Below are 18,094 nucleotides of genomic sequence, written 5' to 3' on the forward strand. Positions count from 1 at the left end.
TTAGAGCTTGTTGTGTTGTGCTGCATGTAAAAACATCATTAAAACTCAGAGATGACACAGAGCTTCCATTGCTTTGAGTGACTGTAGATCTGCCAGCTTCAACGGTCATTACTGGAGACTGATACGAAGACGTTTCATGTGGAAACATTAAAAACCAACTCCTCAGGCACCTGTCTGTTTCCGACAACAGGGAAGCAAATATGAAGTTTTAATCAGCTTTGAGAGTGACGGCAGGGTTTGTGCTTTGTTCTGCGCTGCGATAAGTTTTTTTGTTTTTATCCATCAACACTCATTTTCTTTTTGTCTCATCACTGCAGGAGATTTATCAGTTGGGGAGGAAAAAAAAGGACAAAAAACTCCATTGTGTAACCATCAAAGAAATCAACCTTTAGAGACAAAATACTATGTGTGGCCAACAGCGAGGGGAGATGTTTGTATGAAAGTTTTTACACTGAGAGTACGCTGAGCTGAAAGTCTTTTGTCTGACTGCAGTGGAGGCGTCAGTCTTTTTGTACACACAGTAGGCTGTTATTTCTGACAGTGAAATTCCTCACGCCGCGCTCGCAGGCACACTCGCTCGTTGATTAGATCAAATTCATGTTGCTGTTCGTGCGACGGGCCACTAATGAATAATGTAAATGCAATGAATCAGACCTGGTGGAATAATCCGTCCCCACCGTCCCCAGTGCCGCAGGGGACGCCCCTCGAGTTTGCCAACGAATTAAGAAGAATGCCTGAGATGGTCGGTTCCCATGAGACCGTCAAACATCTCCTCTGTACACACTTATGCTCATGAAAAGAGCCAGTGTGTGCAGATTGGTTTTGTTTTTTATGTTTGAGGAAATATGTTGAAACACACACATGAATGGATGTGGGCAGCAGTGTGTGAACCAATCACGAAAATGTCAGTTTTCATAAGAACACGGATGATTAATTATTATCAATAACCACATGGTGTGAAATGGATTTCTGCGGTTTTCCAGACACAAGCAAAGGAAACAGTAATACGCCACGAAGGCTGAATTCATCTCCGCCTTGCAAACAGTAGTGAGGGGAAAAAAAGGCAAAGGGCAGAAGACGTGCAATGACGTTTCCCCTCTCATTGTCATCTATAGTACACTGATGATGTATTTACTCTGCTGTGCAAAAGTAAGGTGCCTCCGTTGACTTTAAAACCTCCCCCCCAAACATTAACTTCAAAATAGTACAACTCTGTCTGGAGACTGCGGCGCTGCAATCTATCTCCAATTTCGAGGTGAGAGAAGTACACCTGCCAGCCGTACTCCAGGGAGGACGTGAACACCCACAGGTGATGACACAGTTCACTGTCAACCTCCCAGAATTCCCCTCTGGAGGAGAGGAGAGGAGAGGAGAGGAGAGGAGAGGAGAGTCCTCATGCAGGATCTGAAGAAAAATCTCCATATGTTAATATCATGATTTAAATTCTATTACCACACGCTCACACAAACACAGGAAAGAGAGTAGCGGGGCCTCGGGAGGACTGTTGTCCTCTGTGGACCTTTGGATGACTTGACAGGATCCTTCTTAGCAGCCTTCCGAGTGGAAAACATAACAAGCAGGCAAACAAACAAGGAGGTGCAGCGAGACTTTTACTTCCACAAGGCAGCGACCTTCAGTGGAAATCTAAAGGTCACCGCAGGCCTTTCAAGGAAGGGGACTACACACTAAACCTGCTCTGTATTTATTTGAGGATTGTGCAGTATTGTCACTTTTGTCATGTCATTTTGTTCATGGAAATGTAGACACCATCAAAATGTAATGGCTGCATTTTCTTTTGCACTGTAAACCATCTGGCTGTGAATATCAAGGAATGGGCTCCTCTTGTCAGCACAGTTTAATCCTCTCAGGCTTACAAAGCTGATTTGCTGTGGGGAGCAATTCCCCGGGGTGCAAAGGTCATCACTGACCTTGATATAATACAGTTCAGTGACCCATCTCTGTGCTCTTGCTCTTCTTAACCTTTTGACATCTTGAATTCCTGACGATGCTTGACACCACTGAGTGTCATCCAAAGAGGGAAACGACTTTTGTGAGGAGATCAGGTTACAGTTGCGTACGTGTTGTTTAACCGCTGGTTCAGAGTTTTCATCGGAGCAGAGTTCTTATTAGTGACACTGTATGATCCTGATCGTGATAATGATCCTGTATGCACACCTGACACACCTCTTTGTTAACAGAGAGCTCCTACAACTGTAGAGGCCCATTTCTGCCAGTTAAAGAGAAGAAAAAATAAGGTGAAAACTGAGCTTGAGTAAAAACATATTCAAATCATAATGAGGTGAAAAGTATAAATTTATGAGATAAAAAGTAATTTGTTTGACTTTCTGTTCCATAATTTTTAACTTCTTCAATATAATTTCAACTTTTCATTTCAATTTTTATTTATAATCATGACTTTTTTAGTCTTGTAATTAAAATGTTTTATCTCAACTTTGATCTTTAGTGTCATCATTTTATAATTATTTGTCATCATTTCATCTTTTTAACTAATAATTATCTTTTTATGCCCTACTCTTGATTATAAACTTTTTATCTAGGGTAGAATTCACGCTCTGAGGAGCATGGTTGTCTGTATTTTTAAAGCAATCCTCCAAGCGGTTGCTTTTTAATGCATTCTGGTTTTGACAGATATGCAGAAAAACTGTTTTAATGACTTTGAACCTTGAGCGTGGAGTATCCTGCATAGAGATCCTAACTACACACATTTATGTATATTCACTGGATTTAAGGGCATCATAAGGAATGTGGTGAGGGAGGCACGCTCTCTTGAGAGGGCCACGGTGTTTGGATAGCTCTGCTTTATTGAGCATTTTTGTAAATCATGTTGTTGATGTTGCATTTCAGTATGTTGTGATTTTGTATGGCTGCTCCCTCGGCCAGATCTGTCTTGTGGAACAGCCATTGATCTCAGCGGGACTTCTTTATAAAATAAAGGTGAAATAAAAAATGAACTAGAAGCATCCAGTAGCTGTTGAGGCATCTGAGTCTGATCAAAAGTGGTGGACCTACTGACACTCATCAAAGCTGTGCTGCCAGCATGGCTACGAAAGAGCTCCACTGTCCAAAATAGCACAAACCATGGACCCATTTCTCTATAGGAAACCAGCAAATGATGCTCAACTGATGTATAAGGCATTAGATACATTGTGCTATGCTATTCCTTTTGAAAACTTTACTTTTAGGCGGCAGCACAGTGTTTTTTGTTGGGTTTTTTTGCCAGTGTTTGTGTGCTTTCACATGTTTCCTCATGCAGACTAATGAGGCAGACCACATAATGTGCCTGAGCTGTTAGCTGTATAATGATGGAAGCTTTGTGCTGCTCTGTGATCAACATTAAAAGGAGTGAAGCTTGTTTGTGACAGCTGCCTTGCCGCTAAAATCTTGGCCGCCCAGTTATTTACACAGAACAGAGAGAAAGTCAAACAAAGTCTGGAGCAGCAGCTGGCCAACTAAGACCTGAGATGGATGCCAGTGTTCCCTCAAATTCAGTCTTACTCAAACTGCTATCAGCGGCTCAAGAAAGGCAGCAATAATGTTTTCAGATCATTGTGTCGTCCACGGTTAAATATCAGCCTGTGAGCCTGAACTCACACTGTACCCGTGCAGGTGTAGGTTGTTGGATGTGTGTTTTTTAACGAGCCTAAAGCTGAGAACAGCTCAGTGGGAATCAGCTCGCCTGGCTCTACATGGAGAAGGTCATCAAGCTGAGAAGGGAATAGATTCAGCTGAGCTCATTCTGAAGAGGTTTCTATTAATAGTTTGTCATCAGAACACACGTCCCTCTGCTGTCCCTGCAGTGTATGTTAATGCAATATATTAGAAGTACTGCAGCAAGTCAGCAGCCACTTCTGACATGTAGCTGGAGTGTTCGGTCAAATTCAGCATTTACATGCACTGTAGACAAGTTCCACACAGAGTCTTTATTTATTCAATGTACATTGATACACAGTTTGACATTACCATGCAGGTAAGAAAAAATGCCTCGGGGTGAAATATTCTGTTCAGGATGGAAAGCTCCAGGCTAAATTTCCTAAAAAAAAAAAAAACCAAACATCCTCCGCTCTAACATCAGCTTGCGCTCCATCTACTCACACAAACACAGGTGTTTCTTGGGAAACGTAGTGGGGGGGTGCAGGTTTATCTACGAGGCTAGGATAAGTACAAAAACATATTCTAACGCAAACACCAGCTAGACTTCATGATACATGGACGAGGACAGAAACCACATCTTCATCGTCCTCTTACTTAGTTATTGATACAGCAGTCAAATAATAAATAGTAATTATAATAATAGGATAATGAAAATTCACAGACATGTCATATGATAAACAAGCTATTGCATTCTCTCCCCCCCAACCCCATCAATCACAGCCCCCTGCAGTTCCAACAGGTATGAATTTGTTTACATGCAAATGTCACACCATCGTCACCGTGCCGTCGCTTCCACCTGCCGTCTCCACACACAGTGGCAGAGCAGCGCGGCGCTCACTAGGACTTCTCAACACGCTTCTTCTTCTGGAACTTCCTGAACTGGGACTGGATGGCGACGGCCGCCTTCTCGGTCTCAGGGTCTTCCATGTCGATGTCAAAGTCCTCCGGGACATCTGTCTTGGACGCATCTGGAAGGAAAAGAAAATGAGGGGTGTGACGCACTGCAGTGTACAAGACTGGTGTGAGTCACGCGGCCAAGTCGTTTTTCTTTCTTTTTTTTCTTTTTTTTTTAATTGCTTCTCTAAAACCAAAAAACACGAGGGGTGAAAGTGTGAGGAAAAGCTATAAGGTGCGTGTCTGTCTGCTTTAATGGCATCATAGGTTTTACACGTCAGTTTACAAGAATAGGTAACAATGATCAGAACACATTTGGAAAAATTCGTAGCTAGATTATAGTTACACATCATAATTACATGTTTAATTGTAGCAATTTTTTCATCTTTTCATGATTGTGAATTTTTCAAATGTGTTAAAATGATAGATTTTTTATTTAGTTTTTCAATGGAGTGTTTTATTCCTTTTTTTATTTACATTGGGAAAAAAAGGATGAACATTTTGAGTTGGTGCTCTTCTCATGTTACAAACACCAAGTCCTCCTTGTGACCTTTAGATTAAAAAAAAAACAACCCAGCACCAACAAAAACTGGCACAAAACAAAGATCCTCCCACGTGGTGCTGAACACCCACAGTACACATGTAGGTTGTGCCAGTACTAGATTGGAAACATGTTTTCATGTCCAGTTAACTATCTTAATACAGTTACTTATAAGGCCAACTTTTTCTCCAAAGCGTTAACAAAAGCAGTACACGGCCAAAGCTGTGTAGCCAAACAGGGCTATTTTCCAACAAAATAAGATGCCTGATCTTTCTTCCTGTATGATATATACAGGACTTACTGTAATATGCAAATATAGCATACGGAATAAAATACTTCTTGTATATGCCTCCAGCTGGCCCTTGGGACCCCGAATCGACAGCCAAACGTTAACAGCTCAAACTCTGAGTGAAGCGGGCGTGAGATGTCGGCCGTTAGGCTGCACGTTTAGCCTCTCTCTGTACAGCAGCAACGTCAAATATATTGTAAAGTTGTTTCCTGAGGTCAGGGGCCAAAGCATGAATTGATCCGCAGTTCTTAATCCTCTCTACGGCTCAGCTAACACCGACCAAGAGGACACGACCGACCGTAATCCCAGTAAAAACTGATAGAAGCTGATTTCAGCAGGCATTAGGAGGAATCAGTGTTTTTATCTCCTGGTCAATGAGGTCCTAACAAACAAAGAAGTAAAGAAGACTATTGCAGATAAGAGCATTTAGCAATGAACTGACTGAAGGAAATGGGTGTTTTTGGACGTCCTATGATTACACTGTCACTTGATCTGCTTTTAAACAGGACATGTACAATATAAAGTATATGCCTGCTACTATATACATTTTGCATAACATGTACATAATATGTATGCATGTTTTAATAAGCAAGAATCTTGGTTTATGTTTATGTTAAACACGTTTACATGAAGATTCACATTAAAAGCTTCATCATTACTTAAACTTTTGTGAGATGCAGGTGAATGCAAGCAAATTGCTGTTTTTCGAATGATCAAGAAGCATTTCTTGGATAATTACAATTTGCACTGAAACTGTTTAAACATCTATACACAGGACAAAAAAGGAACTGAAGGAGAAACGGACCCTGCAAAACAGTCCGATCAGTGACAGTGTTCCTGATATTATTCTTCTATTGATTTAAAATGTGTTGTCTCTTCACGGTAGCGCAGAAACGTGCTGCAGAAAGGAGAGCAGCGGAGCTTCAGGCTATAATGAGGCTGGGATATTTGGGACTTTGAAAGGTTATGACAAGCTAACATTTACCCAAGCAAGTTTCACCGTGGCCCGAACGTCTGTCTGCGACAGCCTATGTCGCCGAGAATAACAATCAGCAGACACGTGTGTCTCTGGCACGATAAAAAAACTGTGCTGCAGGCTCTGCTTTTGGAATATACAGGATGATTTGGACGGAACTGATGACAAAATTGGTTGTTTCTAAACGGTCCTTTCAACATCAGTCTAAAGCGATTAAAATCCAAACCCGATCATCATTACCCATTTTAACCTTCGCGCTACTCAGAGCAAGAAACTGTTTCTCAACACAGCTCAGCATGGGGGTAATTCCATTTCTCTGCCGCTCAACACTTCTGCAGAGGATTGATCTGCTTGAGTGTAATCAACAGAGGTAACTGCAGAGAAACACTGATGATAGACAGCAAGAGAGAGAGAAACGGGAGAGAGGAGGACCAAAGGCGGGAAAGCAGAGAGGCGACTCATGTATTGACTGTGCAGCTAATCCTCGGGCTCCCTCGGGGCTGAGCTTGAGTACCTCTGTCTTACCGTTCAAGGAGGAAACACTAACTGCTGTGTCGAGCCGAGCTTTGAATCCCGCATTAATTGATATTGAATTTTCCAGCGCTCTAATGCCTGCTGTTTTCATCCCGGCAGCATTAGTTATTGAGCTGTGCCCTCCGCCGTGTCAACACCAGACATGTTCATAATCTTTGCGCGACAAGCTGCTGACATCTCTTCAAGAACAGGTCCAGATTGTCAGAGTGAGTGTGGAGCGGAGGCACGGGCATGACGCGATATGGTGCTGGAAGGAAGGTTGTAACTGACGACAACTGACAACAAAGAACATCATCGTGGTCAGAGACACTTCACATTGAGGAAGTTGCCACTACAGGAAATGGGGATACGGTGTGCTTCAACCGGGCCTTGGTACAACATTAGCCATAATACAAATGAGGGACTCTTCTGACAGCCGGTGCTTCTCATAAGTTGCTACTCCTTCCAGCCTCCTCCACATCTGGTCCCCGCAGTCCACAGCAACTGCATCATCAGGGGGTTTTACATGACGCTAATGATCTCAGTTGCCTGCTCTTCTCTGGTGATGCTTGAAGCGCTTTGTTTGTGTGTCACGCTAAAAGTGGACAGTATCCAGGAACAAAAGAATAGTCTGGACTGGCCATTGGCAAATCCCATTGGTCCCAATGGTCAATGTGTTGGTACTGGTTTTTGGGAATATGGGGACGTACAGGCACTCCTTCACTTCAAACGCTGCAGACAGCCCATTATGAAACCCCAACAGTGTGAAAAATGTCTCATTGGACCAAAAGCCCATTTGTCCTGGAGTCTGAAAATTAGAGCCCCACTGCTTCTGAAGGCATGTTGTTACAAAAACACTCATTCCCTGTAGTTACTTTTCCTTGTCTCATTAGGGTTAGGGGGTTAGAATGTGTCATATGGTTCAGGCCAGAGATATACCCTTAATCAAAGGTTTGCACCATGGACAGGGCCTGAACAGTCATTGAACTAGCTGCAGGGAGAGTTTGTATTTTTCAGAGCAAGTGGCGATCTTGGGATAACAAACTGTCAGCCAATAGGCTTTCAGTCAGGAGGGTACTTTCAGTCTGCAAATGCTAACCTCACAGACTTGATGGCCGTACACACGGGACAATTTGGCAATCCGCGACTAAAAATTGTTTGGAAAATGGCGAGCACTTTCAGAAAACACTTAGCCCGTGATAGACAGAAAGAAAGACAGATGGTTCATCCAATCACCTGCTAACTTCTGCCAGTAGGATCAACAGCGGGAGAGGTAAATCCAACGCTCACTGAAGCCAGTTGAGGGAGGAGCGAAAACACTTTTTACATCGAGAAAGGCCTTCAGTGCCATTCGTCGCTCTTCTTCCAATGAAATGTGTTCTCCAGTTCTGACAGTATTGATGCTATGGCAGCTAGGCTAACCTCTTGAGGAGCTGCCATTGTTGTTTTCAAATGAACAGTCGCTCCTCTCCCTGGTCGTCAGATCTAAACCACCTCCGCAGCTGCTCCTCAAAGGACGGTGATCGGTTGAATCACTGTGTTCAACGACAAGCACATAGCTTGAAGTCTGGCACGATGGATTTTTGATCACATGGATCGAGTTGCCTCATAAGATAATGCAGGAGTGGGTGAACGTTCATACTACTTTGGCATCCATCTAGTCTCCAATCCTTCAAGTGATCCCTTTAAAGCAGTGCACAACTGTCAGCAGTGATTGTTTTTGCAACTGACCATTTTTCAAGTCCAGTTAAACATTTCAGGGGAATCACATCATCATCCTGACAAAGGCGTTGAGTCCATATTTTCATCCATTTTTATACGACAGGAGTCGGTGGATGATGTGTGACGATGACGGATCGTTCTCCTCAGTTCGAGGATTCATCTCCTCCTCGACACACACAGCGGATTATCAAACCTATTACCTCTGGCAGCACTTTCGGTGTCCCTGTCTGCACCTAATGGGAATCTAATATCTGCTGTCAGAGTGCCATTCTGGATCATCTTGACTGTGCTTTCAGCGCGGAGGAGAAAAATGTCTTTATTTATTTGCTGCAATAGAAGCCTATATGCTACTAGGTCTGAGGCTCAGTGGATTTACTCTCTTAAGACATGACTTTGCTGTAAGTTGCTAACTTTATCTATAGTTTTGAGATGGAATGGGTCATGATAAGACCATCCTTGGTTGGCTGTGTTTCAAAATGTCTTTTAAAAGCTGCTCCGAAGAACAGTGAAAGCTGGGACGACTTATTGATTTCACTGCTTCAAACTAGTTGAGCCATGAGGGGGATTTGTGGAAGCGGAGGACGAGACGTATTAAAGGAAGACTTTTAGACCTTGAGACAAGAGAGACGGATCATGGAAGTTAAAGTGGAACTTGGTATTAAAGTGTTTTACACAGTATGTGGACTCTGTTGGAGCCTTGGACACTGCAGTGTGATGAATCTGTGACAAAAATTTCCATCAAGTCACATTTGCACGTTCAGTCACAAATATACTGAAGTCCCCTTGTTCCTCTTGGAGGCTCAAAATCCGCAGCATAGTTTAGCTCATTTAAAAAAAATGTAAAAAAAAAAATAAAAAGAGACAGTATTTTCTCTGCAAGTAAGAAAAAATAAATCAAAGTAATGTTTTTGTAGTCTTTGCTCTAGGTCTCTTTTTTTGTTATTATTTTAGCAGGCTGCAGTGTAATTATGGTTGGCAGAAATAATGCCTGAATGCCAGGGGTGATAATGAAACGCCTGACAGCTCAAGTCGGAGACTGAACGCTCCCCGACACTCGTTATTGTATACCTGCAAAACATGAAGGGCTCTAAAATGGTGAGATGTACTGCAAGACCGCCTTGAACGCTGAAATAACCAACTGACACTGAACTAAATCAACTAAATTATTCACTTGACAAAAAATATTTAGTGGTTACAGCTGCTCAACAATATCATAATAAACTGAGTATCAGAGCAGGATACAAACATCAGTTTGGTCCTGGTGATGGGCTTTTATCATGTTCAGTGTTTCATGTACAACTATCACTTCAAGTGGCAACAGACAACTTTTCCCTGCTTGTAAAGACTTGTGGATTGTTCCCATTTTCCTTTGAGTCACAAATAACAACACAGGTGAGTGAAAGCAGGGTTCATAAGGAACCAGTGTAAATGCTGATAGCTTCATTATTCTATATCCATTATAGTCTGCAATCTAGTTACTTGATAATGATAAGGTGAAATCTATTATCAGATTCTAATGAAAATTTTAACAGCTGGTGATGCTCATGATTATAACATTATTCATTAGTTGCAGGAGTTGCTTCTAAATACATGTATTACATTACATTTGTTTTTAATTTACAAGTTAACCGCATTGTGTTTTTAAATAATACAATCTGTGGCAGATTTAGCGAGGCTTCTTCTGTGATTTCTCTCTTTACTAACAGGAATCCAGCGCTGCAAATTAAATAGCAATCTATTTTTTGGACTCACGGGTCACAGCACAGTTTGTGTCTCATCAAGCCGTTTGTTAAGAAGCTTGTAGATTCCCTATAATGAATGTTCCCGCATAAACTGCAAGAAATTACCAACACGACAGACACAATTCAAAACCATCTGTGTGTTTAACCACCCAGTGTGACTGAAAATGAAAGTAAACAATCATGGTAAGTGGATCGCGGCTTGGAAGACATGACCTGTGTTAGATGGGAAGTGTGCAGTGACTCTCTGCAATTGAATCTTCAAACAGACCTCTAAGTTTAATACCTCAGATGTGTGCAGGGGAAAGGGCCATTTCATCTAGTAGATGGAAGTACAATGTCTCGATGTTTCAATTTTGGTAAATTAAACAAAACAAATACAATACTTTTTTTTTCATGTGTTCATTGTCTGGTGCTATTATAAGATAGGGTTTGTTTGTTTTTTTTTTAATTTAATTTTAATTCCCATCCCATCTTGCCTTGCTGTTCTCAAAAAAATCTCACGCCATGTTACAAATACAGATTCATCAGAGATGAGGCAGCTTTTACTCCAGTGGCCGTAAAATGTAAAGAATAAGACATCCACCATTCAGAGCTGAAGGATCTGGACTCAGAGGCATGTCTTCAAAAGATTACACCATCCTTTCCAAAAACGTCTTAAACTTTACTGTTAGACGGCGACCTCCGGTGGCCGTAGTTTTTATGACGATGGCAAAGAGGGAAGTCAGGTAACGCAGTATAAAGAGCAACGATCTCAGTGTAATACAGAATACAGGATCGTTTCCTAAATCTAACCAAACTGAGACTGTTTCAAAACATTAACCACTTATAACTCTACTCTGCCTCTGATTGGCTCGTACCTTGTTTCTTGTCATTGCTGGTTGGGTTGTTTAGGGTTAGGGTGAATCCATCAGAGGCAGAGTAGGGCTGGCCATGCTAGCACCAGTCGTACATGTTGTTTTGGGAGTCACTGGAAAACTATTGTCATCAAGATATAAGGATATGTTTCAAAATATACTTCAGTGTTTGACTTTATTTGTGTGTATACATGAGAGTGTGTGTATGTGTGTGTGTACAGTGCCTACCGGTGTTTGAAAGTCAGTGTGTTAAAGTCAAGAAAATATCAGTGACCCCTGAGGCCTTGAAACGCCAGAGGGGTAACAAAGCGTGAGACAGACCTCGGCGATCGATACACAAATACACATGAAGGACTGGCTCTGTATTGATTGCTACTGTGCGCCTCCTTTTTCAGTGTGTGTGTCAACTCCTATTTTGCTTTGGGGCGGAAGCGTCTGCGTAACCTACTTGGACGCGGTCGTGGGATGTTCAAAGACCTTCAGAGGAAATGTGTGGTTCCAGCGGCTCTCTCTAGCACTGGATGCTTCTGAAACAGCGATCTGGTGTGAATTTACCAACACTATCTGACAGAATGAGACAAATTCATTACGGCTATACATGAGTACAGTAAAGCTAATTAAAAAAGTGTGCAGTAAATGGGTCGTCTTCACTTTGAGAGCTTGTCGCCAGCTAATTATAAAAGGATGACTTTGATCTCTGAGGTGAGCCAATTTGGAATTACGCCTGTGCCTTTTTTGAAACACGGGGGGAGGTGCTGTTGGCGTGGCAGTTTCCACGTTTCTCCTCAACAATACTCAGAAAGCCTGACACGTTCAGAGATGGAGCAGTTTCCGACTGTGGTGCCTTGCATGAACAAGCAGATGATTAATTCACATATGATAGCATCAGACCAAAGGATTACCAAGTGTTTCCCTGTAATGTCCCTGTCAGCGTGCTCTGTTTGTACAGTATGATGTAAAGCTGTAGTAAGCCCACGCTGCCCCAGCTGTTACACTGACAGGGACCGTCTGTGTTGTGCTTGGACTCATGAGGTCAGTGAACATATGGAGCATATGGCCCAAATACACGACATCTGGACTCCAACCATGTCAACCAATGTCACGCAGGAAGATTAAAAGGGTTTTTTGGGGGCCTGTGAGGGAGTGTGTTTTGTGAGTATTTTCATTCTTGTATTACAAAACAATATAATATGGGAAAAGAAGCCTTTCTACATAATGAGTACAATTTAGGTATATACTGCTATTGTTTTCCATGTAGACGTTTGGATTGACATTTGCTTGTGTATTTGTATACTGTGGTTTTGCCACTTTTACTAAGTAAAGGATCTGACTCCTCTTAACACTCCCTCTTTCATAAAGAACAAAGACTGATGGTCCCCTGACTCTGAATGTCTGCCATCCACTTTGTATTTTGTGTCTCAAAGTAAACAGCCCAGCGCAGCAAAGCGGTGAAATTTAGATCCAATTGTGTCCATCTGATAAACAATCAATCTTGTGCCGTTATCTTTACAATAAACACTCCCATCGTCCCCGCTTCACTGTTACTGCTCTTATCAGCCTTTGCTGCATCGCTGAGGTGCGTCACGGTTGCATGTACCCGTACCTACCCAGCTCAAAAATGAGTGCGGGTGAATACGAATACATCCCTCTGTGGCTGTCCTTGAGCCTGTGAGAGGTTGTCTCTAAAGACTACTGTGTGCTGGGGGTATGCAGAGTGGGCGAGAGTCAATAGCAGCGTTGCTCCCTCCTCACCCACCCACTCTAAGAGCTCTCTCTCTCGCCCAATCTCTCTCTACATTGAGAGGCACGCTTCAGACACGCTGGGAAAGCAGTTTTTTCCAGGCATCAAATTAATTGTCAAGGTCAGACAACAAAGGAGTGCGTGTGTGTGTGTGTGTGTGTGTGTGTGTGTGTGTGTGTGTGTGCACTCGTGTGTGCATGTGTGTGTGTGTGTGTGTATACCGCAGGCTGTGTACTTTCCTTCACTTTCTCTTCTTATTAAGGGAATAGAAAGGTAGACCTGAATCCTACAGGCAGTGAAAAATGAGCCTCCTGCAACACAGCGTTTCAACTCAGCCAACTGCTTGAGTGTAATCTGGATCCCATTAATTGCCGTTGGTGAATAACGTTGCTGAACGGTGACTGTTTAAGGTGATTTTTTTTTTTTTTTTCAGTCTGGGTCAGTGGCTGCATGAGCCTGGTGTGGACCTTTTCTTCAATCACAAATAATGTGGCAATTCATGCCGCTGACATGACTACATCTCTGTTAGGCTACACACACTTGAAATTAAAAATCAATTATCATTTGAGTTTCAATTCTTATTCTATGCCCTTCTTTAAAACATTTTTGTCGCTTACATTTCCAGTGTCTCAGCAACATGTCACATGCACACAACATGGAATATAGGAAGGTCAACGGTGCCTTTTGTGACCTTCTAAATTAGCACCCGTGAAGTTTTCTAAAGGTGCAGTGCGAACAATGATCCCCGGAGGATCATTAGTCTAAAAGTGGAATAGAGCATGTCAGGCACGTTCAAGGTTGCATGATATCCCATTACTTTGTATCTGACTGTTTTGATATGTACATCATTATCTGCACAACACTTTGAATCTCAGCTATACTTGAGCCAGACAGAAAGAGCAAACTCTCGCTCTCATTATACTGTAAAGTCTGAGCTAAAACACTGGGTGTTTGATACATTCAGCACAACAGGACAGCAGTCTTTGTCATAGTCATAAAGTGTAAAGCAACAAACAAAGAACAAATCCAATCTTTCTTTACGCTGCAGTGAATCCATTGAAATTTAATAAAAAATGTAGTCCATCTGACAGAAAGATGAAGCTGCTACTGCAAGGTTTTGTTTTGCTTTGCGTTGGTGTAATTATGGTCCTTTAATTTAAGATAAAAAAGAGAGGACAGGAGAGAAAGAAATAATAGATTTGATTTATGAAACGACTGATTCACTGCGCTTGTTGTTCTGACAGCCGCTCTCACTGACTCCCTCTCACACTGAGTCGGCATGCTAACGATTATATACTGACCAGGGTTGATTAGGGCCAACGGTGCTGGATACAGTGCAGAACGTTGGGTAACAGTCTAATACAGATCCTCGACTCAAATGAACTGAAATACCAGTTTAAAAAATTATGACGTCAGTTTCGGACTTTCAGCTCATCATTCTTTTTCTCAAAGAATGACAGTAAATTAAACACACAATGTTTACATATGATGACAAATGTCTTATTGTATAAGAAATAGATTTTATTCCAAACTGATCCATTTGGTGTGATTTACATATACCATGTGTGATATATCTATACACAGTTTGACTGCAACCAAAATCACTCCAAAGTGAGATTTTTTCACATCAATATTTCTATATCATGTAAGAAACTTGATCTTTGGACAATCAAAGACATTGCTGCTAAAACCTGTTAGTTTGTAGAAGACTTGAAGTAGGTATCTGCAAATAGTTTTAGCTGAAACCCTAGATCAACAAAAACTTTTACAGAAGTTAGCATGCTAACCAGCTAGCCCCAGCCTAACCTGATCCAAAGCTCCTCTGCCAGCAGTGTAGACACAGACACTTCCCTGGTCCTGGGATCCCAGTCAGAACCGCTTACTGCATGGCTAACTGAGCTAACTAACTAAGGGCAGCTACAGTTAGCAGTAACTGTTTGAGTGTAAAATTTACAGGTGGCCAACTCTTACATATTGCACATTTAATGCTCTTATTACTGGAATAAATAGTTCCTATTTTTATAAACCAGTTACAGTAGCATCTACAAGATAACGTGTACTTTGGCAATATACTGAACCCCGATGATCCAAGTGTGTGTTTGTGAGTGAGGGTGTGTGTGCGTGTGTGTGTGAATTATGAATGGGATGCGTGGTAGCCTCTGCCTCCGATGTATGAACGTGTGTGTGTGTGAGAATAGGTTGTAAAATAACTTAAATGGTGGGTCAGACCAGAAAATTGCTATATAAATGCAGTCGAATGCATTTATTGAATAAATTACAGAGCACACTATGTTATAAGATCCAAACAGCCCATTCTCCCGGCTTCCATCTCAGGCTTCCATCTGCGGTGCTGAGTCAGGGCGACGCACCAAATCACCGCCATGATTTATAGGAGGTGAAAGCAGGGAAGATATTAGTTTTCTCGTTGAAGCCTTTATTTGCTTTGCGGTGATAGGTTTAATGACAGAAAGCTCAACAATAAACATGATTTGTAATGCACTCGGTGCATGGCGCCGAACTTTATTTCCCCCGAGGACAGAAGTGATGCATGCAGTCTATCTCTGCTCAGGGAGGCAATCGTCAGAGAGCGAGATGGTCATCTTGGTTTTGTCCCCTGGTGTCTGTATTATTTCGCCCAGCTGAGTCAGAATATCAGCGCTGAGCGCAACCGTCAGCCTTGTCAAGAGATTGATAAGGAAAACGTAAAGTGGTGTGGTACATGATCTCTGTGACACCGAACTATAATTAGCAGGGCTGAACTGCTCAGAGGCAGCATTCCTACATGGTACTTCATCTTAATGAGTCATGGAGCATAGACAACTGAACCAGTTCAGATGCCTGCAATAAAATGTTCTCCGTGTCATGTCAACGATGACATGACACCCCTGAACTCCCATCGGATCATGATGGGATCTGACGGATGGAAAGCTCCGAGGCCAGGTTGCTGGAGTAGATTCTGCTGGCAGCCATCATTCAGATACTGTTACTGTCAATCATGTGAGATGTGCTTTTAAAGCTTGTCTCAGGTACATTCGATCCATGTACTGTAAACTGTGGTCCATTTACCCTCCATTCCTCCTCCTCCTCCATCCTTTTCCTCGCTTCCATCATTCTCTGTCCCTCTTTCTGTCTCCTCCAAGTTGTCCAGCTGGTGCTTTTAAATAAGATTTGAAACATGCTGCACACGTCTGACTTTAAAATGCTTCTTTTAGGAGGTTGTTAAAATGTCATGTTGATAAAATATGGTGTCTTCAAAATAACAGCCATATAGTAAATATTGTTATATTGTTTTTGTTTACCTTGTTCTCCAGATGTCTTGTTGTTGCCAGCAGCTGCTCCAGATCCTTGTCTCTGCAATGCAAAAACGACAAAAAAGAAAGCACGTATAAGATGGACTTTCCCTTCCACGGTACATTTTCTTCAAACGGAAATCCGCCAGACTTTCATCACAACAGCAACCCACAGTCCTGTCATCGTAACCAAAGGAGCCGAACACACGCCACTGTTCTGTGCCCTTTTGCTAATTAAGTCTTGTCCTCATGATTGTTCTGACATCTACTGGGGGCTAAGCTGCCACCTAATCTGCTCGCACGCTCTCAAAAAGCCTCCATTCCTAAGTATTATAGCCAGTGGGGTCCCCTTGTTGTGACCAAATGAGCTGGGCAGAGGAGACCCTGCAGGCTGATGGCCCTGTGACAGTAAGAAGGCCCTAAAGACAAGATACAGTACGACCACCAGGAGTGAAACAGAGCCCGAGGTGACGCTGTTTACTACATCTTGGCACTGTGACAAAACAGAGGTCAGAGACACACTGACAGGAAGCGACGATGACCTAGTTCTCACTGGATTCATGCTTTACTGTGCTTGTTCTGCCGAGTGACAAAAGTGGAGAAGCTGTCAGATGCATCATCATGTGTGTGTTCATAAGCATGTTAAACTCAGTTGTTTTTTTCCAGAATATATAAAAAGGGCTCCTCAATAATCTCTTACAACAAGCCCCTCAGAACGGTGCGGGGCTTTCAGAAGCGATGCAGAAGATTTTATATCCAGGTCATCAAACGTTTCTGGCTTCATGCGCCACTGAGCAACTTTCATTAGAATGAAACACTCTAGCCAGAGTACATCCATGGATTATACTGTAATTCAATACGCTTTTCACAGTAAAATTCAAGGAGCAAAACCCAATGTTAATCATTAAATAAAGTCTGGTGAGTGTACTGTACTGTGGTTTTTTTTTATGAAAATGTTTATGAAATTACAAAATATATATTATACACTGATATAAAATATTTACAGGTTGCATATAAGAAGCGTTTAATCAAAAAAAAAAAAAAACATAAAGCCATTTTAGAGAGGAAGAAATCACACATCTTAAACAGACCAACTGTGAGAATTTAAACCAATTATACAGTGTTGGATCATCTCGGTCACATGGGAAAAAATTACATTCACACCCTCATTTAAATTCACTCCACTTCACAAGACACAGAGGTGTAAAAAATGGCCAGACTGAGATATGGAGGATATAAAGGAGAAAAAGAAAACCCACCCACGGTACAAAACAACCAAACATCTGCTCTGAACAGCCTGAAGCTCAAAGTCATACCTGGATACTCATAAATACATAGGAACACTTAGCTGATATAACATAATCATTACACTCTTACATGCTAATGCAGCAACATTTATCTAAATTTCAGCTGTGGTTATTCTGCTGCCATTTCGTTGCTATGCCGTACTGCCTCTGTATTCCAAACACGCTCACTTCCCTCTTATTAAACTGCAAATAGGCACCGATCTCCAGAGAAATAACACGCATTGTGGCTGTGTTAATGTATGTCTAACACATTTCTTCTGAGTTTGTCAATGTGCATTCAAAAATAGAGTCACAACAAGGGAGCTCGAAGAGTTTTCATCTCATAGGGAGATACCTCCCATTTTTAAGACCTTTGCTGAGACAATACTTGGTCATTTTTATGTATTTTTGTTATATTTAAATGGAAACATTTTTTAAAAAGTTATATAACAAGTTGAACTGAAATTCCTCTATCTCTACACCGAGGTCTGCAGGGTCAGGACAGGAGCCGGCAGCATTAGAGGTGTTGAAAAGCTAAAGTAGCAGATATCGCTTAAGAGAGGGGAACAGGAGT

General features: G+C 41.9%; 1 protein-coding gene across 1 annotated transcript in view; it reads right to left on the reverse strand.

Annotated features, from left to right (window-relative positions):
• Positions 1-3,922: 3,922 nt before the first annotated feature.
• Positions 3,923-18,094, reverse strand: part of pcp4b (Purkinje cell protein 4b) — a 36,229-nt gene continuing 22,057 nt past the window's right edge. Inside the window, exons 2-3 of the mRNA XM_037118156.1 lie at positions 16,244-16,295; positions 3,923-4,640 (exon numbers count right to left, since the gene is read on the reverse strand). Of these exons, the coding sequence (XP_036974051.1) occupies positions 4,510-4,640; positions 16,244-16,295 (183 nt within the window). The 3' untranslated portion in view covers positions 3,923-4,509. The remainder of the gene's footprint in view (positions 4,641-16,243; positions 16,296-18,094) is intronic.

Source organism: Acanthopagrus latus, chromosome 2, assembly GCF_904848185.1.
Source record: "Acanthopagrus latus isolate v.2019 chromosome 2, fAcaLat1.1, whole genome shotgun sequence".
Classification (NCBI taxonomy): domain Eukaryota; kingdom Metazoa; phylum Chordata; class Actinopteri; order Spariformes; family Sparidae; genus Acanthopagrus; species Acanthopagrus latus.